Source organism: Emydura macquarii, unplaced genomic scaffold (genome assembly GCF_026122565.2).
Source record: "Emydura macquarii macquarii isolate MOO-44397 ecotype Brisbane River unplaced genomic scaffold, CSIRO-AGI_Emac_v2 contig_1876, whole genome shotgun sequence".
Classification (NCBI taxonomy): Eukaryota; Metazoa; Chordata; order Testudines; family Chelidae; genus Emydura; species Emydura macquarii.
Window position 1 is genome coordinate 12,032,224 of NW_027132013.1, and position 26,957 is coordinate 12,059,180.

The 26,957-nt window shown below is 50.9% G+C and overlaps 2 protein-coding genes across 4 annotated transcripts in view; one reads left to right on the forward strand and one right to left on the reverse strand.

Moving 5' to 3' along the window:
• Positions 1–2,800: 2,800 nt before the first annotated feature.
• On the reverse strand, positions 2,801–10,940 carry PEX16 (peroxisomal biogenesis factor 16). The gene is made up of 11 exons (XM_067557627.1): positions 10,720–10,940; positions 9,761–9,796; positions 8,925–9,001; positions 7,847–7,980; positions 7,301–7,404; positions 6,571–6,651; positions 5,875–6,027; positions 5,497–5,569; positions 4,998–5,117; positions 4,239–4,303; positions 2,801–3,181 (listed from the first exon to the last, which is right to left on the reverse strand). The coding sequence occupies exons 1-11, from the start codon at positions 10,853–10,855 to the stop codon at positions 3,123–3,125; spliced, it is 1,038 nt and encodes a 345-aa protein (XP_067413728.1). The 5' UTR covers positions 10,856–10,940; the 3' UTR covers positions 2,801–3,122.
• Positions 10,941–11,088: 148 nt separating this feature from the next.
• The window catches only part of LARGE2 (LARGE xylosyl- and glucuronyltransferase 2), a 40,537-nt gene continuing 24,668 nt past the window's right edge, over positions 11,089–26,957 (forward strand). For all 3 annotated transcript variants that reach the window (XM_067557622.1, XM_067557626.1, XM_067557624.1), the window contains exons 1-2: positions 11,089–11,207; positions 19,516–19,714. The gene's annotated coding sequence lies outside the window, so the exon portion shown is untranslated. The remainder of the gene's footprint in view (positions 11,208–19,515; positions 19,715–26,957) is intronic.

Genomic DNA, 26,957 nt, shown 5'->3' on the forward strand with positions numbered 1-26,957 from the left:
CCTAAACCTTTCACCCAGAGCAGCTCTTAGACCACTGCTCACCACATGCAGCTCACGCTCCTGAAGCTCTTCCTGACTCAAGAGCACTCCTTTACCTCCACACGGGACCCAAACAGCCTCCTGGGCTCCCCTCAGGCTGGCACTCTAGCTGAACAAACAGTGGGTTTAGGTAAGTGTGGCATTGGCAGGCATTAGGCTTGGGTTCTAATCTGGGCTCTGCGTCTGTCTCCCCTTCCCTCTGTGGGAATGATACTGCTGGCCTACCTTTGGAAAGAGATGTGTGATGGTTGGGTAATAGGTGCAATAGGACCCTAAAGTATTATCCTCACTCTCCAAGCTGCTGCCTTGATTCCACTCTCTTCTTGCAAAGCCCCAGCAATCTTGCCTTGTGCACACCTCATCCTGTGTAGTCTCCACTGGATCATTTTGACAGAGTTCAGAATTGCCCTCCTTGTGTTTTACTCTCTAAATGTTTGCCTCAAAGCCTTTATCTCTTCCTGCAATCTTCACCTTCTCTGCAGTTTCCCTGTATTCATCCGCCTCATCACAGCTCTGTCTTCCTCAACTGGGTGAAGTCCTCCTTTCTCTCCCTTCACTAGGAGCCTCTAGAGTCTAGACTCAGTGGAGCATATTCCTGAGCCCATGGCTACATGCTGCTGCAGTCTGGACCATGTGCTGTCACTGCCTGCTGATGTGTGTAGTACTTGCAGTGGTGGGAGCATCTGCATAAATGATATTATCCAAACTGTCTGTACTGAAGCAGCCCAGAGGCCCAAGTTCTCTCACTGGTCAGTCTGATTGCCCTGCAGGGACTACAGCTGCTTCTGCTCCATTACAGGCTCTACCCCAAACACTCCAGTGAGATGTATGTCACACACCCCCATCACTGTAGTATCTGGGGCCCCCATGCAAGTTTAAGTAGGAGCATTACATCCTCCAGTTCAGTCCCTGTTCTGTGCCCCACTCTGAGATGACTTCTCCCTGAGGTGTCATTCTGGCTGTTGATAACCAGTGGGAAAGTACTCCAGGACTGCTGGCAGCCTCCTTTGTTGTGTGAAAGTTGCAACAAAGGGAAGGACTGGTGAGACTTGAAGATGGTTGTGATACACCGAACTCAGTGAGAGACTTATCGGAGCTGCTCAGACTGCAACAGGGCCACAGTTCCCCTATTGTCAGGGTATACCCTAGACTAGAAAGAACAAAGGGGTGTTGGCAGAGAAAGACTGAAAGAGCTTATAAGCAGGGGGGCAGCTGGGCAGGACTGAGATTGCAAGAGAAACCCAGGACTAGAACAAACCTCACGCTACAGGGCCTGATGTTCAGTTGCTCTGTGAATGGGAGTCTGCATGGCCTTTGGCTGCTCCATGCATAGTTCTGGCAGAACAATGCTGTTTCCCTCTACCATTTCTCAGCTAGTAAAGAAGATACCAAGCACCTTGTTTCTTTAGTTGCTCTAGGTAATTCAGCTTTGCATTCCGCACATAGGTAAATATTTGCTGAATTGATTTGTCTGCATTCCCCCCTTTCCCAGTCCCCGTTCTCTGTCTGGCAGCTGTTCAGCAAGCCCTTTTAGTGCACATTAGCTGCTAGAAAAGCAATGTCCAAACCATGGCATGCAATACCCACAGGAGAGCTGCAGGAAATTAAACAGCCTGAATCAACCACCAAAAATCCCAGCGGTGGGAAAGGCAGACTCTAGTTGAGCAGCACATGGGCATGATGGAGCCTGCATCCTCCAGGGGAAAGAGCACTGAAGGGAGTGCCTGAGAGACAGATGGTGGCCATGACAATTAGTGGGAGTCTCTGCAACAGGGAATTGCAGAGGTGGCCCTTGCTGCTAGAGCTAGCTATGGTGGGGTCAGCTGCGCAGCAGCCTGAGATGCACAAGCTAAAAAAAGTACTGGGGGAAGGGGAGAGGACGGGAGGTGGGGGAGAATGTTCCTTTCTTGCAAAGCTCTCTTGCCCCAGCACTCAGCTGTGTTACTGGACTAGTAGCCATGCAGGGAAAGAACTCGCTTGAATGAACTTGTGTGAGCAGGGGTGACCCTAGGGGTGGGGGGAGATGCAAGCACAGGGCAGAGAACTCAGACTCGGGGAGAAATCCTGGGAGGACAAAGGCTCTGAGGCTGCCCCCTCAGCACAGTCAACTTCCTCAACAGGAAGGACTCGAGCTGGGGAAGCTGGGCACAGAGCAGGATGGATTTTGACCTGGCAGTGGCTGTTGGCTCTGACCCCAAGAAACTGGAGGGGAAAAAAGGGCAGCACCCGCCTCACACTGGGCATCCCATCAAGCACGAGGTTGGACATGGATGCTCCTTGGACTCCAGCAGCAGCTCCAGCGAGAGTGACCACAGGCAGCCCCTTGGCCCTGGCCACGAGCACAAGAAGGAAAAGAAGCTAAGGAGAAGAAGCCAAAGAAGAAGGAGCAAAAGTCCAAGGACAAGAAGGAGAAGAGCCACTGATGCCAGCACCAGGATTAGCCAGGTCTTGCCCAGGCTGCACACCTGGCCTCGGAACCCAGGCATCCGGGCCAGAGCCCCTGCTTGAGAGCAGCTTTATGTCCAGGCTTCAGGGCTGGGAGGAGAAACAGCAGCTCAGCTTGGTAGCAGTGGCCATTATTGCGGTGCCTGCCCATCACTTCCCCTCTGGAGTCTGCCCTTTGCAGCCTTAATTCATAAAACAAAGGAAGAAGTCTCCAGTCATTTTGGCAAGGAGGGAAAGGTCTCCGTAAGACAAGCTGTGCACAGGGTCTGTCCCAGCACCCAGAGGCAGAGCAGATAGACAGTCCGAAAAGCACTGGTGCCATTGCCTGATTTTATTACTGTGCAGCCATACAAAAATCAAGTGCTTTACAAAAGAGGTCCCGGACCAGCACTGAAGCCACCGTATTGTACGGGGTAGGGAGTGGCAAAGGTCTCCCACCCCACATAGTGTCCATTATTCACAGCTAGCTACGTAAAAAAAGTTACAAGTTCCCCTGGAGAATGGGAGTCTCTAATCAATAGTTTAACAGAAAAATAGATACGATAGAAACATCCCTCCAGCCAGCTCGCTCTCCACAGAGACATCCTCTCGCCACTCTGAGCCAGCCCCGGTCACAGCAGCAAAGGGCCATTTCCCTATCAGCCCCAGTTATAGAAATAGATTTTCTGCCACGCTGGCAAATAATTCATCATGGGTCCTGAAATGACAGAACAGAGGGAGCGGGTGAGCCAGGCAGAGGGAGGGGGGAACAAGAGTTTAAAGCTATATCTTTTGAGTATGGATTTCCCACACATGCCTCAGCTGAGGCCCCTCAATCCCAGCCCACAGCCTCCCGTTATTCCATGCCTAGCTTTTTCCCATGCAAAATCACCAACTGCGTTACACTGGGTGGTGGCTCTGACATGCCCACAGCATAAGACTCATATGACCAAAGCAGGCCTTGACACTTGGACAACAGAGGCAACTGGTGAGGCACTGATACCTTTGCAAAGGAGAAGGGGTTTCTCCTCTGCCCCAGGACTTCTGCTGCCCACACAGGCAGACACCTGCGGGATAGGAGAGACCCAGCCAGGGGATAGGAGAGGGGGAGTAACTCAATTCAGCACCAAAGATCAGCTGCAAAGACACAGTCTCCCTCAGTTCCTGGCTAAACTCATGTAATGTTGCTATGCAGCGTTACACTGCTTCCACGGCCCAGGGCTGTGTTTTGGCAGGATGTGGGAGAAGAGAGGAGACTGGTTTGAAAAGTGCTGTGGGATCCTTTTGGAAGAGATGCCAGAGATTGTATCCATTCTTTAATTTACAGTCCATCCAAAACCACTTTGGAGCAAGTGTCCCCATTAGTTGTTTGGAGAGCGTTACTGTTCACTCTGGGTTGTGCCTGGCACAGCTTAGTGCTTATGAGGTGAGTGAAGATGGCACTGAGGGGCAACAGCAGAGCTGTATATGGGTGGCACAGCAGGACTGGCATAGCACAGCACACTGGAGGTCAGGACAGGGAACCCAGGACTAGAATCCAGCCACCTTTGGCCGCAGGGGGATTTAAATTATTACAGTCATGGAGCTTAACTCCCTAAATGCCAGAAAGATATTAACCCCTTACAGTTTGGATTTAACCAGCACACGCGTGTTAACATGTTCTGGTGGTAAATATACTAGGGGCTTTTCCTCTCCTTTGCCAGTCAGGCTCTGTCCCCACCCCCTGACTCCAGCCCTTCCCAGTGGAAATGCAGCCACTCCAGCTACCCACTTACGTATGACTAACCCAACTCCAGGGACATAATCAGCCAGCAGACGTAGCAGGAAGAGGATCCTGCCCCTAGGGGAAAAGAAAAAGGGCGGATGAATCTAGTGCAATGTCCTTACATTCCAGCCTGCCAAATGCACTAGGAGAGGCCTCCTCCTTTGGTAATGGGAACTGGATTTCTCTCAGTTCAGCTGCTTTGCTGCCCTTGAATATCCTGCACCCTCAAATTGCCAGCTCCCCACAACTGCCCATGTCAGGATTTTAATGCAAACCAAAGTGAGGCAGGTGAAGCAGGTCAGAGTGAAAGGCGCCTGAGATCTTCAGTATAACCCGAGCCCACTCTAGCTTCCTAGCTAATATTACCCTAGGCAGAGGCACCAAAGCCCATTAGTGAAGGCCCAAAGTATAACAGGGTTCAAAAAAAAATTAGATAAGTTCATGGAGGATAGATCCATCAATAGCTATTAGCCAAGATGGTCAGGAACACAACCCTATGCTCTGGGTGTCCCTGAGCCTCTGACTGCAAGCTGGGACTGGATGACAGGGAATGGGTCTATTGAAATTCCCCCGTTCTGTTAATTCCCTCGGAAGCATCTGGCATTGGCCACTGTCAGAAGACAGGATACTGGGCTAGATGGACCATTGGTCTGACCCAGCATGGCTCATCTTATGTTCTTAGAACACCTCACTCATTAAATATCCTGTTGTGGGACTGGATCCTTTAAAGGGGGTACACATTCAGAAAACAGCAAGCAGAACCCCTTACTCTGAGTATCGGTCATAAAAAGGAGATCTCAGCAGGTAGTACAGAAGCAGGATGGTTCGGCGTCTCAGCTCCAAGCGTTCTCGCTTATTCACATCTTTCATATCACTCAGTAAACTGAGGCTGGAAAGAGAAAGGCAGGGAGTTAATACAGAGACCCATGGCCAGGCCAGAGAGGTTTTAGCATTAGTCCCCACTGCTCTCAGTTCCTTGTGGGGTGGAGCGCTGAGCAGGCTTACCAGCTCCTCTTCAGAGGAAAAGCTAGCTTACCCAGCTGGGGATTGTGCAACTTCTTGCTATTACAAATGACAGCTCCCACCTGCAGCTGCACCCCCACCCCCCACCTCTGCTTCTGCCTACAGGGCTTATGCAGCACTGAACAGCAGGGTACCAGTGGGATCAAATGGGGATAATGGAGACAAACAAGACTGGGAGTTCAGCCCCAAAACACCCAAACGGAACCCAAGCGCTGCAGTCTTAGGCAGCCTTCCCTCAAACTGACCTTGTGATGTCCAGGATTCCTGAGAGGAGCCAGGGCTTCCATGATCTCTGGCCCCACACCCCTAAACTCAACACTGGGAACAGAAGGGTCAAGGAATGGAGAGAAGAGGCATGGTTGGCAGGAGCTGTGTAGGCAAAATAACCCTCCAGGCAGACATACAAGACTGGCCAGGCAACAGCTGCTAAGCTCTAACAAGTCAGTGCTGTAAGGGCGCCAGGGAAGAGGCTGGCCTGACCCACTCTTCTAGCCCAAATGGCTGAGCACACACAGGGACCCCGGCTAGTGCCTCTCCCGTGCTCATTCATGAAGATTGCGCACTGAGGCAGTAGTTGTACAAGGCACACTGCTGGCACTAAAACAAAAGCTGAGTTAGGATACAGTGGAACAGAGGCCGGGTGATGTAGATGGATTCTGCAATGGTTTCCTGAAGCCCCAGAGGCGTGGGCGCCTGGTTCATCTCCTCTGCTCTTCGGTTCTGTTTACCCTCCCTCTGTTGGGGAGATCCCCAATGTCTGGATTGCAAGGCTGGGGCTGAAACAGAGTTGTAGACAAGGTTTCTAATGCAAACTATACCTTTCCCAAGCATCCAATGCACAAACACTGGCCTTTCAATGACACCCAGGGGAAGGGGTAGAATGGGAAAACTCTGAGGGCTACAGCCATGTGGCAAAGGCTGTGGCTCTGGCTTTCCCCTGGCATGGAGAAAAAGCTGCTTATAGCCAACACAGAGGGAGCTCCCCTAGGAGCTGGGGCAGATACTCAGAGAAGGCCTCCCTGGGGATCTGGCTACTTCAAAGCACAGGGAGCTGAACAGCCATGCTGAAGACTCACTCCATGACACAGGTAAACCTAGGTTGAAATGATCCTGATGCCCAGCCCAGCACAAATCACCTGCTCTGATGGTCTCAGAGGGGGATCAGCCAATGGTGGGACCATTACCCTCTTGGATAAGCCAGCCAGCTCCAGCCGGTTATACTCCAAGAGGAACCTATAGCCTGGCCCCAGAGCCGACACAGACCCAGAAAGTGGAGGGGCCTGTGTCAGGACATACTCTGACCAGGGAGAGGTACTTACTGCTTTCGAGGGACCTCACAACGCGGCTGGAGCGCCTCCCAACATACGTCTGTTCCGTCCCTGCCGAGCTGCCCTCCTTGTCTGCCAGGGGAAAGGCACCACAGTGAGACCAGGGCTGCAACTCTGGGTTAACCTTCCCTGCAGCTCTCTGCTAACACTGCTCTGAGGTGTCATAGGAGCACCCTTTTCCCAGGACAAAGTTCTCATCGCAGGCCCTTCTCCTCTATCTAGAGCACTAACTGGATGAGGCCAGCCAGTCTGAGGGCTTTATGTTTCAGCCAATAAGTCTGGCTTTTCTGACACTGCTAACACTAAGCAGAGCCAAGCAAAGTGCAGGAAGGTGCACGTTCGCACAGACAGCCGGCTACTCCAGTCCTGGGCCCCCTGGGCCCCCTTCTCCCACCTCTTGCCAAACTTGCAGCCCTCTTTCTATTCCAAGCTTAGGCCCACTGACCAGCTGTCCCATGAGGGCTGACAGTCTAAGGGAGCAGTACGGTTACATTAACCAAGGTGTGCGTAGGTACAAGCTGGGGAGAAGGATGGTACTGGAGAGTAGCACAGTTCTGGTAGCTTGGCTTGTGGAACTCTTACAGCTCCCTTGCTGCCCAAACCACTTAGCTAACGTGGATTTTCAAGTAGGGCTAACTGAATGACACGCAAAGTGTCTGAACACCACCAAATGTCTGGTAAGTAGCAAGAAGCTGAGGCAAACCTAGTGCAATCGACTCACCTTCTGGTTGGAGCTGCTGCTGCTCCCTATCCAATGGCATGATGGGAGGAGATGTCTGGATGCCAGCTTTATACCATAGCAAGAGCAGGAGGCGCAGGATGGCTCTATGGGGCACAGACAAGCCAGGAGCTGTAAGCAGGAGGCACACACTACAGAAACCCAGCTTCATGGTGAGGCAGCAGCCATAGGAGAGAGAGAACAGGCAACCCCTGCTTTGCACTGAGCAAATGGGGCTCAGACACCCACTCTGCACATGGCAACAGGAACCGGTACATAGCTCGTCATTGGTTGTCCCTTCCCCACGCTTACTCTGAACACACACAGGAGTACCACAAAGGTGAGCGTCCCAGCAGCGGGGAATCTAGTGTCCTGTGCAGCCCCAAGCATGCACAGGCTCATAGAACAGACCCTCACCATCTTCTTCCATGAGCTCAGAGCTGCTGGATGCTCATTAGGTAACGTCTCACTCACGAGCCTGGCAACGAGCCCCCTACACTGCCCGTTTCTGCACACATGCACTCTCTTCCCTCCACCTGGAGCACTTACTTAGCCAGCTGGATGAGGATGATGATGGTCCATCGGCCCATCTCACCCCACACCTTGGCAGTCCCCATCTCTGCAAAGACTTCCACGCACTCGAGCACACTCAGCCAGGTCAGCAGCTTCTGCTGGGGTAGCGACTGCAAAGCACAAAGAGGAGAGTGAGAGGCAGCAGGTTCTGGCTGCGAGTCACCCGGGGTGTAAGTCTGGCCCAGTCTGAAAGCTCAACTTTCAGGATGAATCAAGGAGGGGTATGATGGGGGCTCATGGGAGTAAATGAAAGATTTCCTTTCGGACACTGTGTAGCCCACTGAGGAAGTGGACTGGCCGAGATCCCACTCCTTCCACATGTGGCCTTCAGCAGTGAAAAGCCAGAGCAGTGAGGCCCATCCAGTTCAACATTCTTGTTCACTATACAATTGAGATCCTGGCTACAAAGTTGCATTCTCCAGATGGCACAGGGCCAGACACATCCAAGTCCAGGGAGTAGGCAGGTTATCAGAGCAGATAAAATGTGATCCCTAACACAGTGATCACTGAAAGCTGGCTTGGGGTAGGGAGAGATTTTTACAAGAAAGAAGGAGTCAGGGTTGGGTTTATTTTGTTTTATTGTACATAGAATGGCATAAAGGGGGACACAAGAGGCCTGATTCTGTGCTGCACCAGTCAGGAAAGGCAGCCCAGGAGAGGGGAAGGGCAAAGGTGGCTTTATGCCTCCACTGTGCCTTTCGGAGGATCTCAGTGAATGGTGTGGTCCAGAGCATAAGTCAGAGGCTGCTCTAATTTATGGCAGCCTTACATGGGCTGCCTAAGGACTTCCAGAATTGCCAAAGTGCAGAGTGCTCAGGTCACTCCCCCATGCCAGGGGCTGCAAGCCAGGGCAGCACAGAGCTAGTGCAAGGCAGATATTCAGAGGGCTATTCCTGCCCCTTTACACTACCAGAGTAAAATAGGGTAAAGGGGCTGCAGCAGGGACTGGAATCTGGCCCAGTAGTTTCTACAGAAATATTTCTGGAAGCACATCCTCTAGATGAGCATGGGAAATGCATGTGCTAACCCCTCCCCCTGCACACAAGAGCCTTACCACAAGCAAGGTCTGCTGTAGCTCCTTTCGGAGGATCCAGTCATTTAACAGCACCAGGAGGTTGGAGGCAGAGTACACTGGGAAAAGAGAAGACAGTGATTCACTTGGGAAAGAGACCCAGCCCACTGACTGAACCCTTCCCCAACCCAGTTGGAGGATATGGCTGAAGCTGAGAGTTCAGGAAAGAATTCTTTCCACTGAGGGAAATGAATGGGTGGGACGGACAGACTCCTGATGGCTAAGAGCGGCAATGCAGCCAAGAGCAAAGTTAAGAGAATGATGGGTTTTGAGTGAAGATCATGTTCCCGGAATTTGACCCAGCAGAATGGGGGATAGACTGAGCTTGCCATGGGGCAGGGACTCTGGCCAACTCCAATTTATTCACTTGGCCACTCCTTCTGGTTTCATTCAAATAGTAGCTCGTATAGAGCTCCAGATCACCAGATTCCTACAACACAGTGAGAAGAATGCCCACTTGCTACTTGGCAAAGTTAACAAACTTAACAAAAACAACGGTCAAATAGCAGCCATTAGCATCAGAGGTGATAGGGAGCCCCACTAGAGCCAAGACTAGCAGCTGGCAAAGAAACAAACATTCCCATCACACCCAAGGGGAGCACCTCACCTCACAGGCCCAGCTGAAGTGACACTTGCAGGAACATTAGGGAGTAGTAGCCACTGAATAATCCCAGCCATGCAGCAGCAGCGCTTCAATTTCAGACCTGCACCTGTTTCCCTGATCAGCCTGCCCTCCCCAAAGTCTGCCAGTTATCTACACAACAGAGCTGCAGATGACACAGTTCTGGTGCCACATATCAATTCACTAGCATACATACCAAGCTCAGAAAGTTCATGGGAATCAGAAAAGCGACCTGGGAAACAAACAAAGGAGAAATGTTAGAGGAAGGTCTGTCATGCTGTTGAAAACCACCACAATCACTGCTTCCGAGGGAAACAGTTACTTTAATCAATACTAGTAGAGAATTCTTAGCTTAGTAAAAGGGTTTGAAGTATCCATCAAGAATGCCCCTCAAAGAGGCCAGAGGTTAACTTTCTTCTGCACTCAAAAAAATCAGGTTACGCCCTAGATAATCCTTCTCCTCAAGCACTAAATGATGCTTTACATTTTTCCCCAATCTTCCAATATCCGCACAAGTCCAAGGGGTGAGAGTGGGTGGCCTGCAGACTGATAGATGCTCCTTCCTTTTTTGCAGTCTTACAGAGCAAAACTAATGTGCCAAAATACTTTAACCATGCACTGTTCTTTTACTTTGTCAAACGCACAAGCTCAGTGTGGGCAGCACCTGGAGCACGGACTTTCATTGTCCCCTCCACCCCGTGCCTGCATTCAGAGCAGCCAGCACCTTCAGCAGGTTGATCCTGCGCAGCGCCGTGTTAATCGCAGAGGTGCAAGTCCATCTTTATCTGAACCTCAGTGACTCGAGGCAATGCAGACGGAGCCGCATTTACGGTGTAAGGGGGCCCTGGCAGCGCAACTCGGGACAGATCAACCACCGCAAACCAGCTGTTTAACGGGAGGGCCTGGCTCACACAGGTGGCTCAGACGTCTCTGTAGCGCACGGGGGAGGCGCTCCTCGAGTCCTCATCGGAACAGAGCCTGGACGGACCCCTGGGGTCCTGCGCCCTGCTATGGGAGCGGGCTCCAGCGGGGGGGCGGCCCGGCCCGGACTCCTGGGTTCCCCCCGCTCCGGCTCTCGGGGGCGGGCGCCGGGCCAGCCCCTCCCGCGGGGTCGGCAAGTCCCCAGGGCAGGGCAGGGCTCCCTCGCCCCGGTACCTGGCAGCAGGTAGGAGAGACCCCGCACGGTGCCCTCCAGCTGCGCAGTGGCGGCCGGGTGCTGCCTCACGTACTCCTGGTAGCGGTGACACAGGCGCCGCAGCCTCCCCAGGGGCCCGGCGGCGGCGGCAGCCATGGCTGGCTCGCGCTCCCCGGGACAAGGGGCACGCGCCGCGCCGCTTCCAGGCCCCTCCCACCTCCCTTCGTACACTTCCGGGTAGGAAGATGCACGCCTGCGCAGTCCCACCCTGACCTACGCCTCACTCGCTGGGTTCTCCCTCTGCGCCTGCGCACCGGAGGGGAGAGGGGGTGAGCTGCGATCCGCCAAGACCCGCCAGCCCCTTGAATCGAGCGCAGAGCAGGAAGGCGGACGAATCGAGCGCGGAGCGGCTCGATCCGCAGCCGTGTGTGGTGATTTAAAGGGCTGAGGGAGGGAGCGAGGAGCAAGCGTGGCGGCCGCTGCAGGAGCGGCACCGCGCCGGTCTCAGGTACGGGGCTGGGCGGCGCGTGGGCCTTGCGGCCCGCGGGGAGAGAGACCCCCCCCACTGCGGGGCGACAGCGCAGGGTTAGCTGGGGACAGCGCCGCACCGCACCGCACCTGCCCCGGGCTGTGCCCGGGCGGTCCCCGCTCGCCTCCCAGCGCTGAGGGTGGGCGCCCCCGGTTCAGGCCGCTCTTCCCTGCCGGCTCTCCGGCGCCTTCATCCCCCTAGCGCCGGCCCGTCGCTCGGGGCTGTTGCCGGGACGGGCTCGCCGGCTGCCAGCGCGCAGCGGCTCCATCCCCAGCGGGGCGGGGCGGTGCCCAGAAATGACCCCGCTGGCCCCCGCAATCCGGCTGCGGCGCTGAACGGCGAGAAGCCCCGTCACGCCTCTGGGGTGTCGTGGCACCCGCCGGCAGAGGGGCTCTTCCCCTTCCCCTTGCCGTGCCGGGCAAGCGGTGCCCCCAGCAGCCCGGCTCCCTCCCGCCTCCTCCTTCGGCACCGGCACCGGCACCGGGGGGGCGGCGGAAGGCGGAGCCCGAGGTTTGGCCGGTCACGTTTCCCTTTAGCCCGCTCGGCAGCCTGTGACGGAGATGCCTCTTCTGGCGGCGAGAGGGTCAGTGAGAGCAGACAAAACCCCGCCCCTGGAGGTTGCTGGATTCAGTCGAGGCTGGGTCGGTAGTGATCAGTCCCTACCGTGGGGCCGTTCAGTGCCCACTGGGAGACGCGTTGGTTGGTCTCACTCATTTCCCGGTAGGAGGATGTCCACGCTGTTTTGATGCAGATTTAACTGGCCTTTCTGGTGTCTGACTCTGCAGAGAAGCCAAGTATTAATAAGACATTGGAGTCTTTTTTTCCCCCTCATCCTGCTTTCCAGTGGAGGGTCCCTCTAGGGCAGATGTGAGATCTGGTGACCTGATTCGGAAAGTGCTCTTGTGTATTTACAGCACTCTAATAATAATAATAGTGCAGAGTAGCAGGGGCTTGCTTTCACACTGTCTCTGCTGCAGCTATTGGGGGGGGGGGGGAGATCAGTGTGGCACTTTTCAGCAGCTCTAACACTCTCACAGCATGGGTATATGAGAAGGATGGGTGTAAAGACAAAAATTGTCACAGTTTGGGGGTGGAGAGTGAGAAAAAGCTTCTGAAAATGTAGAAAAGACTTAATGAAGCTAAAAGAGAGGGGATTGAAGAACATGAGTGGGATTGAAAATGTGTGATGAGGCCACTGCCCTTTAAGGCTTGTGGCAAAGCTAGGGGGAGGGGTTGGGACCTGGGATGTGTGTGGTGTTTCACATAATTGAAACCTCCAGCACAGCTCTGCAGGGAACCTTAATTTAGGGCTGTGAGCCCTACTGATGGGCTAACCAGCTGCCAGTGGAAGGCAAAGAGGCTTTGAATGTCTCTAAAGGAAGGGACATTAGCTGGGATTTCCTACCATCACATGTTGGATGTGACTGATACTCTTCATAACTGGGGAAGGAAGAGCCCCATTTACACTAACACAATTCACAGTGCCTGGTATTTTGGGGGAATCAATCTCTGGTACCTCTGAAATCAGTGTGGGAAGGTTAATTCCATCCCCCTACAGTGAAATATGGATGTGTAAACATCAGCTAAAATCTGACCCTGGAGGAGAGCTGTGAGATTTCACATCAAAGGACTAAAATCCCTGTGTTCAGGCCAAATAAACTTTGGGGCCTCAAAGAATGCTCCATACTGTACCTTTATAAACTCCTTGGAGTCTCCATGCCCTGCACCATCTGCTCCCACACAAGATCCTTGGGCAGGCCCTGGTGTGTGGTGAGGGTACCCTGGTGTACATTGGGGACTCGCCTGAACACCTGGCAGGGTTTTTTCTTTCCTCCACTTGCTTTTGAACTGGCAGCTGCTGTGTGAATATATGGTAAGAAAGCATGTACAGGTCACAATGGGCCAGAGAGGAGGCTAGAAGCTAGGACTTCTCGGTGTGCTGCAGTTGGCTTATCTGCCAGGGAATACATGATGTTACAGTTCCCGCTCCCCTTAAAATACGATGTAGAAGCATCTCACAAGGTCAGATGCCCTACTGCTGGGGCATATTTATAACTAGTTTAGGACAAAGTCCTGGAGAATAGACTGCAGCGGACAGTCTTGCCCCAGTTTGGAGTAGATGGGATCTCATAGGCGTTTCCAATCTCTTAATCATATGAGTTAGGCCCAGTTTCTTATTACATGCAGCAGCACCTCTGGGCTCTCCTGTACAGAGCACCTGGAGATGGGGTATTGAGCATAAGGAACGTCTTGTGTCAGAAGAGAGGTGTGTGAAAAGAAATTTAACACATGCTTGAGAGGTGCTGAGCCTAAATTCATGCCGGGAACATGCTGACCCTGACTCTGGGGATGTGCAGCAGCAGCACTCATGATATCAACTGCAACCTATCTGAGCTGCTGTGATGTAATTTTTCAATGAAACGCCCAGGCCCTGCCAGACAGCAGCTTTGAAGACAAGCTGTTGGGCAGCCTGATCTAATCAGATGGTTGGAGTCCTCTGGCTTGGGACATGACCAAACAGTGCTAGTCTGTCACTAAGTACGGGACACTCTGGCAGAGGTTTCACCCAGGGTGCAAACCTCCCTGATCTACTCTGTATCTGTTCCCCCTCTGTGCTCTCCTTTTTGGCTAAATCACCTCTGTTCTCCACCCCACCCGCCCCTATCCAGGAAGGTGACTCATTGGGGTATGTGGGAAGTAGCCCATGGGTGAGGCAAGGTGTTTCACTGTGCAAATCAAAGTTCAGGCTTCTCAACAACTTGCTGTTAAAGCTCAGCTTGGATAATGGAAGCTGTAGGTTACTGGAAGTCCCTTGGCTGCAGTTCAGGGAACAGTAAGGCGGAAGAGTGCAGACTCCGCACTAATCTTGGTATGAGAATAAAACCGAAAGGAAACCGACTGTGCAGTCCAATCAGTGCTCCATCCTCTCAGTGCAAGATCTCCAACTTGCTCTTCTGCCAGCAGCTTGCACTCTAGCTGTCTAGAATCTGCCAGTCTAGACTGTACTTGGGGAGATCAGCTCCTGTAGAGTTGGGCACAGAACCTTAGTTATTCCTAGCAATGCTGCTCCTAAGCCAGAAGCACCTGAAATGACATTGTGGCACAACTTCCAGGAGTCTGAAGGTTATAACTGAACACCCCTGCCCCACCCTGCCTCTTTCCCTGATGCCCCACCTCCTGCCCTACCTCTTCCCTTAAGGCTCCACCCCCCTGCTCACTCCTCTTCCTCCCCATTGTTTGCTCTCTACCCCACTCCCCTCTCCCTTGAGACTCACCTGCTGCCTACAGAGCCAGGCTGGGAGCAGCTGACACAGAGCCTGCCTGCCCGGTCGGGGCATGGTGTGGGACGGGGGTTGGCCCCTGGAGCAAGAGGGTGGGAAGGGGGTTGGTCCCTGGAGCAAGGGGCCAGGGCTGGGGCAATTGGGCCAGAGGTGGGGATACTTACCTCTTGTAGCCTGGTCCAAATGCCTACCATTGCTCTCCTAGTGCCTCTACCCTTCCTGTCTCTAACTGGGACAGGACACATTGCCAAGAAGGCTAATTTCTGCTTGATTAAGTGCAGTGTCTTGTTTAAGTAACACCTCCTGTGCATGGAGCACAGTTACAGGGTAGTGGTGTCTGCCTCATGTGTCCGAATGCCTTTTCCAGAAATCCATCCAGGGCCTGGAGCTATCATTATTTGGCTCCTGTTGTTTGGAATTGCTCATACTGGCAATGCCTTTTATTTCTGGCCCCTCGCTTATCCCAGCGTCCCTGTGTTCTCTGTCTGAATCATTGGCAGCATATTCACTGCTGTGTTATCTTTCCGATAATGTCCTAAATCTGTCTGAATTGATGAATGAGTTTCAAGCAAGAAGCTGTTCTGATTCTCCAGAATCTGAAGTGAATGGTGCCATTTGAAATCCAGCAATTGGGGATGAGTAACAATGGCTTGGGGTTTCTTGTTATTAGCCAGGGATCAGCCAGTCCTAAACTAGTTAGATCTTTCTGCCCTTCCCAAGGCATGGCTGCCTTCTTAAAACCCTTCCTCACTGTGTCCCCCTTTCCTCTCTGTTATCCCAAAGAGGGAGGCTGCCCTAGCCTCAGTCCCACCAGGCTGTGAATTTTTCACAGGTCCCAGCCAGGATACTTTGTAAACAATTTGGAGTATTTGGAATCTGACAGTGTGAGGTGAGCTGCTCCTTGGTGATTAGGAGCAGCAGGTTGTTGCCACATGTCTCTGGAAAGGTCACTTCCCCTATGACCTTGATGTCTCCTGGTATTAAGGACCCCTATGGGTAATGCATCATCAGAACCTTGTTTAATCAAAACACGATTGGCTTCCCCACTGTATATTAACTACACTGGAAGGTCCCTCAATTATCCAACTCCATATTCATCTGAATTATTCTGTATCCCATTCCCTCCTCCTCCCCTTCCCCGTTCCATGTGGATAATTGAAGTTTCTATCTTAACTGAGGTCTCTCTTGCTGCAGATAGTTACTAAGACTATATTATCTAGATTAGAAGAATACGCTCCCTTAGCAGAGCCCACTAACTGCAGTTACAACTGACATTGAATAGCTAATTCTGCAGACAGGGAACTGTACTGTGTTCACAGTGAAGTCAACCTATTTTACAAACCTAATATGAGAGGCTTCCTGCCCTGAAGACCTTTCAGTCTGAGATGAGACAAGACCCCAGAGGACAGTTCAGGAAAAGCAGTGGGAGGGGTTTTCCAAGGAGAGGGGAAAGCAGGATAGACTTTCATATTCTATTAACACAAGTCATTATAACTCCCTTTCTTGTCTGTCTGCTGCCTTCTCTAGCCTGCTTGGAGATTGCATACTTCCGTTTTGTTCTAGCTAGATACTGTGGGGGACTGTTACATACCATAGCAGTTGCCCTAAGTATGTATTTTGTGCTGTGCTTGACACGTCTCTAACTCCAAAAGGAAGGATTCTAGTTGCCTCTGCTTATTGGGTTCCCATCTGCTCCTGGATGTCTAGGTGGCAGCAGTTGTGAGGTATGCTGTTCATTGTCAGAGATTGGCAAGGTAACTGCACCTTTTCCTTTTAGGTCTGGACTTTGCTTGGGTGATCCGGGCCTTTCTCCCGCTAAAGTTAAGCTTTTGACCATGCTTTGCAGGGGGCTGCACCTTGAAACAATCAGGAAGTTGCAGCTAGAGCAGATGGCAGGTGCACCTGAGCTCTGGGGTCTGCATGTGCTGTCGGATTTCAAACCTCACCCGGCAACAGTGTTAGCTTTATTCTGTAGAGTTTGGGAACTAGTGACCTGAGTGATACCTTTCTCCCCATCTGATAGCATGGAAGGTGCAGTCATTTAAAGTGTATGAGCCAATGGCCTCCTGGAGAGGGCTGGTGTCAGTGCCTGGCTTTGGTGAACCTTGGAATGCTACAAACCTGGCCTGTTCTCCCAAGCTCATTCTCGGTGATGAGGAGGTGGAGTTCAATGGAAGGGAGCCATCTTGGGGCTTGGGAGCGTGCTAGGCTTGGTGTATTGTGTTAAAGGGGGATCTCCAAAATGTGTTGGTGAGAGATTGGGCTTGTGCCTTTGTTTCTTTATGGTGGATGAAAGGGGCCTGAGAGCATCTTCCCCATTCTCCAAAAAAATTATCTGCATTTTCCCTGAGGAACAGCATCGGGGTCAAGTCTGGTCTTCCGTGTTTTTGCTGGAGGCCTCTGCGGGGTACGGAGTGAAGTGGAATAGGAGCTTTTTTTCAGCTCTTGACTGAAAGGGATGGAGGGAGGTGTTTGACTCTTCATTAGTGAAAGCTTTCTTTTCCAACTCTTTGGGTTGACAAAAAGTTTGGGTTGACCTTAAAAAGTTCCAGTCTCTTCTCTGTCTGGTGCCTTTTGTGTGGTGGTGTTAGTTCTCCAGTTGGTCGTAGTCTTCTAGGAGAAGTAGGGAAGATGAGACCTGAATTTAAAATGTAAAAATATATAACCTGTCCAGGTTAAATTTTTACATAAACTCTGTACTTGATAAAGAACCCACAAAGGGTACAAAAGGGATGCTCTTTCTTTCCAGATCTCTATAATGAGCCTAGAGCTCGCTCGGGGAAGGTGGTCAAGCCTTACATCTCCTGAAGGGCAGAAAAATTAGTCTGACAAGGCTTCCAACTTCATTAACTCAGGATTAACTGGCATATGGAGTTGTTCCCTTCCTGCACACCCCACTTCCCCTCCCTCCCTCCCATACTCAGCTTTGAAGGAGGCGCTTCTCCTGCTGAGGTAGGAAAAATTTAAACTATGGGAACATCCTGTCTCCTCCTGGCAGAGCTGCCAACAGTGGAGCCAGCAGGAATTCTCACAGCAGAGTTGTGACAACTACACCACAACTTCATTAACTGGTCTTTAATTTACCCTGAAGTCTCATTTGGAAGATGAAGAATCGGATTGCAGACCATATCTTCAGTGGCTCACTGCCAGAGCATCTGACATCAATGGGGCCCAAAGCCTCAGTGATAAGAAAACTGAAAAGTGCGTGTCTCTTCTCTACCCCACCTGCCAGAGAATCCTGGGCTTCTCCTGAACAGGGCAATAGCCTATGGGCTGGGCCCAGGCCTACTGGTACTGTGAAAACCTCCCCTATACCACCCTACCAGAGCACCTCAATCATGCTCTGCTGTGCTTCTTGCTATTCCACAGCTCCTGTGTTTCTCGAAGGGAGGGCGTGGTGTCTAGCCATTAGAACAAGGGTGGGGAGCAATGACTTAGAATGAGAGCTCCAGGGTTCTCTTTACAGTGTGCTGCAAATTTCTTGTATGGCCATGGGCAAATTACTTCACCACACTGTGCCTCCATTTCCCTGTCTGTGAAATGGAGATGATGCTTTGCTACCTCATGGTGGGATGGATGTGAGGAGTAAATTTGGCCAAGCGTTGCCATGAGGTGCTCACATGAAATGCACAAGAGAAGGGAAATACAATAGTAAATGTCTTTCCTCTATTTTGGGGCCTGGTATGATAACCTGAATCTAGTGTCAGACGTCAGAGGCTAAAGAGGCGTGAAAGGGGATGTTGAATCTTGGGAATCACCAAGTACAGCTGGAGGTCAGAGCCCTGCACTTGTCTCCATGCAAGAGCCTTTGCAGGATGTCTGTGGCTTGGAGAGAGGAGATGTGCCATCCGTCATGTCACACTGTCTATCCACCCATACTGCTATGTAACTGTAGTATTTGCACATGGCAGCTCACTCTCTCCTCTGTCCTAGCCTGTATTTCTCAGGCAAAGCAAGTGAATCTGCATGACCTTGGGGAAAGGGGAAAGTACTGCTGAATGAGATCTCTGCCTGAGGGAGTTGGGTTTCACCTAAACTGGGTGGAAGAGACTTTTAAGGCACCAGTGTCTGCTTCATGCCAATAATGCTATGGTTCTTCTCTCCTGCCTTACTGCTGCTTAGTATTGGAAAGCCCCTGTCTGGATACTCCTGGCTCTTCTCATGTGTGTCTGCCCATGGTATGTCCCTGGGGCTCACATCAGGGTTGCTAATTTTTTGATGCTCACCAATTTAAACAAATGTTGTTCCATGCTGCTTCTGTCCATTCCTTTGCATATGCTGTATGAAGGGGAAAAGCCAGAGTCCTGCACTAGGGAGAACTCCCAACAGGCAACACCTGTCTTAATCATGCTCTGGTAGCCCCAAAGTTTCTGGTCCAATTTGACACTACGTGTAGCACTTCCTGTATAGAGATCAAAGCACTTCACTGGGGTGGGAGAAGCGAGAGATGCACTGATAGGAGAAGGGACTCTCTCAAGACCACATGCAGCCAGTGAAAGGAACAGAACCCAGGAGTCCTGGTTCCAACCCGTTGCTTTCTCCACAGGACCATGCCGGTTCATTACAGCCTCACCCTTTAGACCAGCTGTATTGAGCAACCAAATGTTGCTGATCAGTTGAGAGTTTGGTTAAGACGGGTTTGACCAGAGATACAAGGATCCTGAAGGAATAAACCTCCATCCAGAGCCAGTCCTTGGAACTTGGGGGCCTGGGCCGCACTGAGTTGCAGCTCTGAGCCTATTTACTGTAGTGACCCGATGCCCAGATTTGAGGAGTCTGCTCAAGTGAGTTTGTCCCCTTGCTGGGACTTATAGGGGACGGGGCTGGTAAAGGTGCAGGGTCCTCTATGCTTGTGCCCCTGGTCGTCTCCTTCTTCAGGATGACTTCACACTCAGGATTTTCCACCTTGCCCTCTGCACCTCTGGGGCTGTTCCTGGGGCTGGCCCCTGATCTCTTCCCCCTCTCCCTTTGTTTTGACTAGGTACTTTTGTCTTTTGGGTTTCCAGGTGATGGTGAGAAGGGACGACCCCAAACTTAACTGGAACCAGAAGCCCCGGTGCGACCCCTTCTCTCTGCCCCCTGAAGCCATGAACCTGTAACTGGGGGAGCTTGCCCTCAACCAATGTGTTACCACCAGAGCTGCGGCACAGGAGCCAGCTGCTCCCAGAGTTCCTGATAGCCCTGTCATCTCAGCATCCTCCAAAGGTTGGTTTTCTTACTCCTCTTGCAGAGATGTTAAACATACTCATTCTCCTGTTATTCCTGCCTCCTCTTGCCCAGACCAGTGAGTTTAGGGTAGAATGTAAGATGGGGAAGGACACTGGGACTGCTGGTTCCCTCTCTATTTAGTGGTACGCCCTACTCAGTCCCTTGCTGCTGGGCACCACTCCTCATGACAGGGTATGGGGTGTGCTGAGTCCACAGGATAGCCCCTGGGACTCCTGTTAGCTTCCCACAGCATCTGCCTGTTAAAAGGAGAAGGAAGAACATTCCTCCTTTTGTCCACCTAAACCCTGGTGGGCAAAGGATGATCATCTTGCCTTTGTGTCTGTTATAAAGGCATGTCCCTTCAATGCACGTTTGGAGATTCCCCTCCTCAAATCCTCTTGTTTCCAGAGAACCTTTCATCGCTGAATTCCAAGCTCAGCTGGACACAGTGGCAGAGGCCTGGGCTGCTTCACTCGAGAATTAAAGGATTCGGGAGAGCAATGGAAAGATTCATTTTAGAGTGGAGGGCTCAGAAGGGACCCCATAGCAATTTTTAAAAATCAGACTGGAGACCTACCCTTTGTGGCTCGTGGCCCTGTTTGGCATGAATCTCTCTCCCTCTCTGCACCAAACATTTTTTGGGGCTGCCATTCTCTGCTGCCCCCCTCTCCCCTCATTAGTGCATGGCCTGGCTTGTCTGAACCTTGATCGGATTTGTCAAGGCTCCTTCCCTTTTCTTCCTGTTCATTGAAGATTGAAACAAAGGAAATGGGAGAAGAAAAGGCCTAAGAATAGGAGTGAGTGACAGGCTGCCCCCTGCTCTCCTCCCCCTTCCTGCTTTCATGGGGCAAAGCTAAAGCCAGAGCACTTCACTTCAGAAGGCAGTGCCTTACCCCTGCCTCTTGTTTGAGTCAGGGCTCCTACATCCTGTTCCCAGCTCTGCCATGGGCTGGCTTCATGGTTCAGCCTGAGCTTGCCGCTTTGGTCATGTTCCTACGGAGCTGCTGCCTGTGCTGGGGGTCTGGTGCAGCCAAGGTTATTCCCTCCACTGCTGACCTCATAACACAGACAGCTCTGGTCTAAATGGCCAGGCTGCAGCATTGCCTACTAACATACCCACACCAGTGATAGGAGGCAGAGTCGAGAAGCCCTGCGGCCTCCTCCTTCCCAGCAGGACACTGTGTTGTGGGGACCCAAATGAATCTCAAATGTAAGTGGGTTGGTATTTTTACTTCTTTATTTTTAATGTGACTGTGCTGAGATGTTTCCTTCATCACCTGCACTAGCAAAGTGCTGTTCTTGCTAGCCAGCTGGGCAACCTGCCCCTAAGGAGCCCAGTGCAGATCTCTGACGGCTCCTGGCATCTCTGCAGGACATTCAGCAGCAGTAGTTTCTGGTTCCTTCCCACCCTGAGCCAGATAAGGACTCTGAACAAGGGCCTTCTGTGCAGCTATATCTGAGAGGTGGTGACTAACCTGGTTTGGGGGACACAGCATGGATGATTCGGCAGCTGATAGTCAAGGTCAGACCTTCCCATAAGGCAGGAGACCTCAGTGTGGCTTTGATACTTTTTTGATTGATCCCACCCTTAGCATTCTCATCAAGCCCCTCAAACGTCCCTCTCCCACTTTCTCTTGATCTCCTCTGTCCTCTGCTCACGGCCAGTGTTAAATTGTCAAGAGAAATTAAAAACCATGAAGTCCCAGCATAGTGATGCAGCCACTACAGGGTGAAATGCATCCTCACCTGTCCATTCCTAATTGCCAGTCTCTAGGAAGCTTTTCCTAGGACTCAGCCTATATCCTTCCTTCATCCCTGTCTTTCTCATCTCCCCTCCCCAAATAATCAGCACTCTCAATGCTTTAATTAGAGAGCTCTGTAAAGTGCTTAGGCCATGAAGTGTGTGGATTTGGTGTTACTAATCCCTCTCCTTGCTTGGTATTCATTCATGCCCTTCAGGTATTTGCATTCTCTTACCATTTCCCTCTCCCCAGGGAGGTTGCTTAGCCAAACTCCAAAGCTTTGCTTATTTCACTCCTCTGTCCCTTCCCTGTGGGAAAGGGAACCCCCAGTTCCCACCCCCCACTCCCAACACACACACAGTCCAGAGGGATGATATAGATCATAGTTTCTCAACCTGTGGTACGTGTACCCCTGGGAGCATGTGAGACACAGGCAAGGGGTACGTGGCAAAAAACCCAGTGAAGGGAGGCAGGCCGCTTCCTGCCCGGTCCCAGCTCCCAGAGTGGAAAATTGAGTGTTGGGGTATTTATTAAAATTTTCAGAAGTTAGGGGGTACTTGCTACTTAAAAGGTTGAGAAACACAGATATAGATAAGCTATGCAGGTGTGGGGAGTTTGTCCTTTTAATTCCCTGGGTTGGCTTGTTATTGACCACCAAAACCTCTTTGGTTAAAGTGATTTTATAGACGGTTTATGCCTTTCCAGTCAAACAAAATAATGTTCCGTCAAAGTGAGCACACATTTCCCCTTCTGTGTTTACAGGATAATTGCTGGGCTGGTGGACTCAGCACAGGAATAAATCAACCATGCAGTTCAGCTGGGTTGCAAAGTACTTGACCTAGAAAGCCACTGTCATGGCTGGTGATTCCATCGCCAGCTTGCAAATAATTTATGATCTGCATATAGTGCTCATCTTCCCCCATGTTGTTCATCCCTCTTACAGAGACCCCCCATCCCTTGGTATTCCAGTGCAGTGCATGTCCCAGAGCAGGCACACTATCTTGTGTCCTAGCATCAGGTACTGCACTCTTTTTATACTACCCACCTGCTATGGGCACCCTGGTTAGACTGGAGGCAGGAGCAGAGGAGTCTGGCTCAATGCTACCTCACCAGGCTGGCAGTAAGTTCAAGCTACCTTGGGCTTCATATGGAAAATAAAATCCCTTCTAGTAACAAATGTCAGCAGTGTGAAGGGGAGGGCAGATATCTTTTCTCACTGGTGCCCCCAGCCAGAGAGGTACAGTTGCAGAGTGGCAGGCTTGAGCCAGCCCTGGTGTTACTAGTCTGTGCTGCCTCCTTTTGGCAGTGAGGGCATATGTGTGGTAGGAAGGGGAGACATGGCTCTTCTTCCTCCTGAACCTGTTCTTCCAAGAGTTATAGCAAAAGCTAATGGGACAGAGGAATTAATCTATCAACCAAGTTGGAAGTCAGAATCTCCCCAGCATGGGCTTTAATTCCCCATGATGCTGTTCTGTTCTCACTGCATGGCAAGCTCCTAGAAAGGGGGCTAGTCGGCAGAACACTGGCCTGGGGGACTGGACACCTGGGTTCTATTCCTACTCTGCCACTGACCTGCTGAATGACATTGGGCAAGTCACTGCCCCTCTGTGCCTCTCTTCCCACCCTTCCGCTGTCTTGTCTATTTTGATTGTAAACTCTCCGAGGCAGGGCCTGCCTCTCACTATAGGCTGGTCTACACTGAAATGTTACATTGGCATAGCTTCATCTTGGAAGTGTGAAAAATCCACCCTTCTGAGTGACATAGTGAAACTGATCTGACCCCAGCGTAGACAGCACGAAGTCGATGAAATAATTCTTTGTCCTAGCTGTAAAACTGCCTGCAGTGACTTGAGAGCATGAGTACCAACTCAGGGTAGACTGTTAAGAACCAGGGCACAAACCTCAGATTCGCTGTGAGTTTTATACTTAGATGTCACTCACTAATTATCCAGAGTAAACTCCTCAGGCACTATTCCAGCCTTAACATGGAATCAAATGGTCCCCTTGGGTACTCTGATCTATCTTGCCACGCAGGTGAGCATATCTTTGTGATAGATGGTCCCTTACACCAAGCAACATTCTGGTTGCTGACTGGCCCTTTCGGACTGGGACGTATCCCATGTCAATTGCACCTTAGATTTCACACCAAAGACAATGCTTGTAGCCAATCCGCTAATAAACTATATAAAGATTTATTAAGTAGGAAAAGGAAAAAAAGAGAATTATTTACAAGGTTAAAGCAGGGAAACATATATACACAAATGAGTTACACAAAAAAGTAATAAGTATGTCCTTTAGGGCTAACCCATGCTAAACACTGGGATCTCTTGCTTATGTCTAGAAAACTTTGCCCCTCAGAATCTAAGTAGCAGAGAGATCCGGTTCTTTCTTGTTAGGGTTTTTTATCGCTGTCCTCCCTTGTGCTCTGAGCTGCAAACATAGTTGATGTGAGGAATCTGTTTGTATGACTCATCTTCATGGGGGGGGGCGTGCAGAACAACCAATGTCTTTTGTCCTCTTTAATGTCCCACAATAGTCCATCTGGTATCACTGGACTTTTCCCATTGGGCAGATCATAAAACCTGTAGGAGGTCAGTACTTCACACTAGTGAATGTCTCTTTCCTGTCTGGTGACTTACACAGTCACAGAGGATCACAATACAACCATTCAAATATTACCTTACAATGTGGAATACAGATGTCATAAGTGAGGTCACTGAATGCCTGTGAGTTGCTGCATTAATTAAAGTCTAAACATTAAACATAGTATTCAAATTAGAAGAATGTTTTAACAATGCTAGCACACAGGTAAGCCAGACTGATTCCAATTGTGTTTGTCAGTGTTCCATTGAGACATGGGGACTTTAGCATGAGCTGGCATCTGGTTTGGAGACCCCCGCCCGTTGCTGTAGTAAGTGTCTCCACTGAAGCATTACAGCAGCTGTGCCGCTGTAGCATTTTAAGTGTAAACCTAGCCGGTGTGTCTGTACAGTACTTAGCACAGTGAGGCCCTGTCTCAACTGGAGCCTCTGGGACTACCATGATACTACTATGATACTGGCCTGGCCCCATTGATAGTGTGTTCCCCGTCTCCCCTTCCCTGGTCAGCAGTGCTCCCTGGGGTCAGTTTTGCTGCATCCCTGAACCCAGTGCTGTTCTGTTCAGGGCCCAGATGTGGCAGGGAAAAGGGTTGCATAAAGTCTTTCTTATAGGGAGACTTTTAAAAAAACATGCCAAGCTCTGTGTTCACACTGAGTTTGGGGGTTGGGAGAGCAGCAGAGAGAGGGGCAGGGCTGCCAAAATCAATGCTACCTCATACAGTCAAGTTATTGAAAGTGAATTGTGGGGAGGGCAAGAACTAGCAGGGATGTTGGCTATGGACTGTTGTCCTCTGGTGTCCATAAAACATGACCATCTTGTTCATCATCATCCTGATGACTGATCATCCCACAGAAGTACTTATTGCACAGAACCCTCCTGTCCATCCACTGTCTGGATTGATTTTATGGCTTGGATCAGTTTAACGTTCTGATAATGATGCTTTGTTTTCATTTCTCTCCCAGGGAAGGACTTCACCTTCCCCAGCTGGCAATAAATTCAAACTGTCCACAGTGTGAGTGGGGGCCCTGCTGGGGCAGCTTTTCCTCCCTCCATCACACTTGGCTGCCTGCTGTGTGTGCAATCCAGGGGAAGGGAGGGAGAAGGCTGAAGACTTTTTACTTAAGCCCATGGGGGAGCTGGAGGTTGGTGCTGGTGCACGGAGATCTCATTTAGGCCAGGTCTACACTAGGAGGGATTGCTGGTAGAGCTATGCTGGCAAAAGCCTCCTACTGTAGATGCAGCTTATAACGGCAAAGAAGTGCTTTTGCTGGTACATTGGTTCAGCAAGCAAAAAATGTACACCGCTAAAAGCCCTTTTTTGCTGGTAAAGCTGTGGCACACGAGGGCTTTTGCTGGTACAGAAATGTCAGAATAATATCACCCCCTTGACATTGTTATACTAGCAAAAGTCTCTAGTGTAGACCTGGCCTTGGGCTCTGGCAAGTGTGACACACACAGGTTCTTTCAAGGTCTGCTCAGCTATGGCCTGTTATCAGCACTAAATTATCTCAGGTGTGTCATTTACCATGTCCAAAAGGCTCCCTGCTGAACTGTGTGTGAGAAACTGCCATGAGGGGCCTGGAGACCAGCCAAGGAGCAGCAGCTGCTACAGCCACTGGACTGGCTCTGATGGTTGGGCTGGTGTCACAGGTGTCTGGTGCATGTCCTCATGCTGCTGGCTTTCCCTGTGGCATGGGAGAAAGCTGACTTCACATGCCTGCTGTCCAGGTTGTTGCACTTGAGTTCAGCCCAGCACATCATTTCTTGCTGCCTCTGTATCCCCACAAAGCTGTCTGTCTGAAGGCTGAAATTGGGTGAATGCTCCTAGCTTCTCCATAGGCAAGGCAGAGGTGGATGGGGTGTGTCCCATCAGCCAGGGGACTCTTCCTTTTCCCCTCTCTTGCTTGACTGCAGGTAGAGAGGGGTGTTCAGTGTGTCCCATCAGAGGCTGTTGTGTCCTATCAGAGAGAAGAGGGAAAGCATTAACTCAGGCGTGGCATAGATATGACACTGACATCTAAAGGGGAAAAAATGTCCCTCCAAGTGTAGGTGAGGCTATGCAAGGATGGGGACTGCTACTGTTTCAATGGCCTACTTGGACTCTTTCCCTTCTAAATTCCCATGGTATCTACCTGTACCTATGGTGGCAACGTTACTTAAAAGCCTGAGATTCTGGGGGCATTACTCATGACTAGATTCTAATATCCTTACTCCATAGATTTATGGAGCAAGCTGCTATAGAATAAGATTAGGGTGTGGGGGGGGAGGGGGGGAATCTGTCCTGGTTCCTTATCTGAGCACTGTAATTCTGTCAGAGAATAGAGGGTGTGGTAATTTTTCTATTAATTTATGGAATATGAGCTTAGGTGCTGTAGCCATAGAACTGTGTGTAATAATGATCCAACTGGCTGGAGGGGGGTTTGATACATGGGCATGACTCAGATGAACAGCGTGATGCAGGCTGGTGGCAGACTCAGGAAAACATCCCTGCATCAGTTACATTATGTTAACCGTTTCAGGGTTTTCTTTATGGCCAGGGAGACTAGACTATTTTTTAATTAAAACTCATGTTCTGGAGCACAGTTCTATGACTGTGGAATACATTGGCTATTCTGCTCGAAGTTGCTATCTTTCTGATGGGATGTAGAAGCAAGATCCTGCTACTTGTTAAAGATCCCACTTGTCATAAAACCAGAGAATAATAATCCTGAGTGTAGAGGTGTTAATTCTGTTGTCTTGGTTGACTTTCCATTCTCCCTCTGTAAATTCCTTCTGCAGTTTCACTTTTGTTCTTCCTCACTTCCTTTGCTCCTCTGAACAGCCGGGTAATATTCAACTGCTGCCTTACTCCATCCCAGAGGTATTTGCGTTTCAGCAGTGTGTGAAATTATACCTAT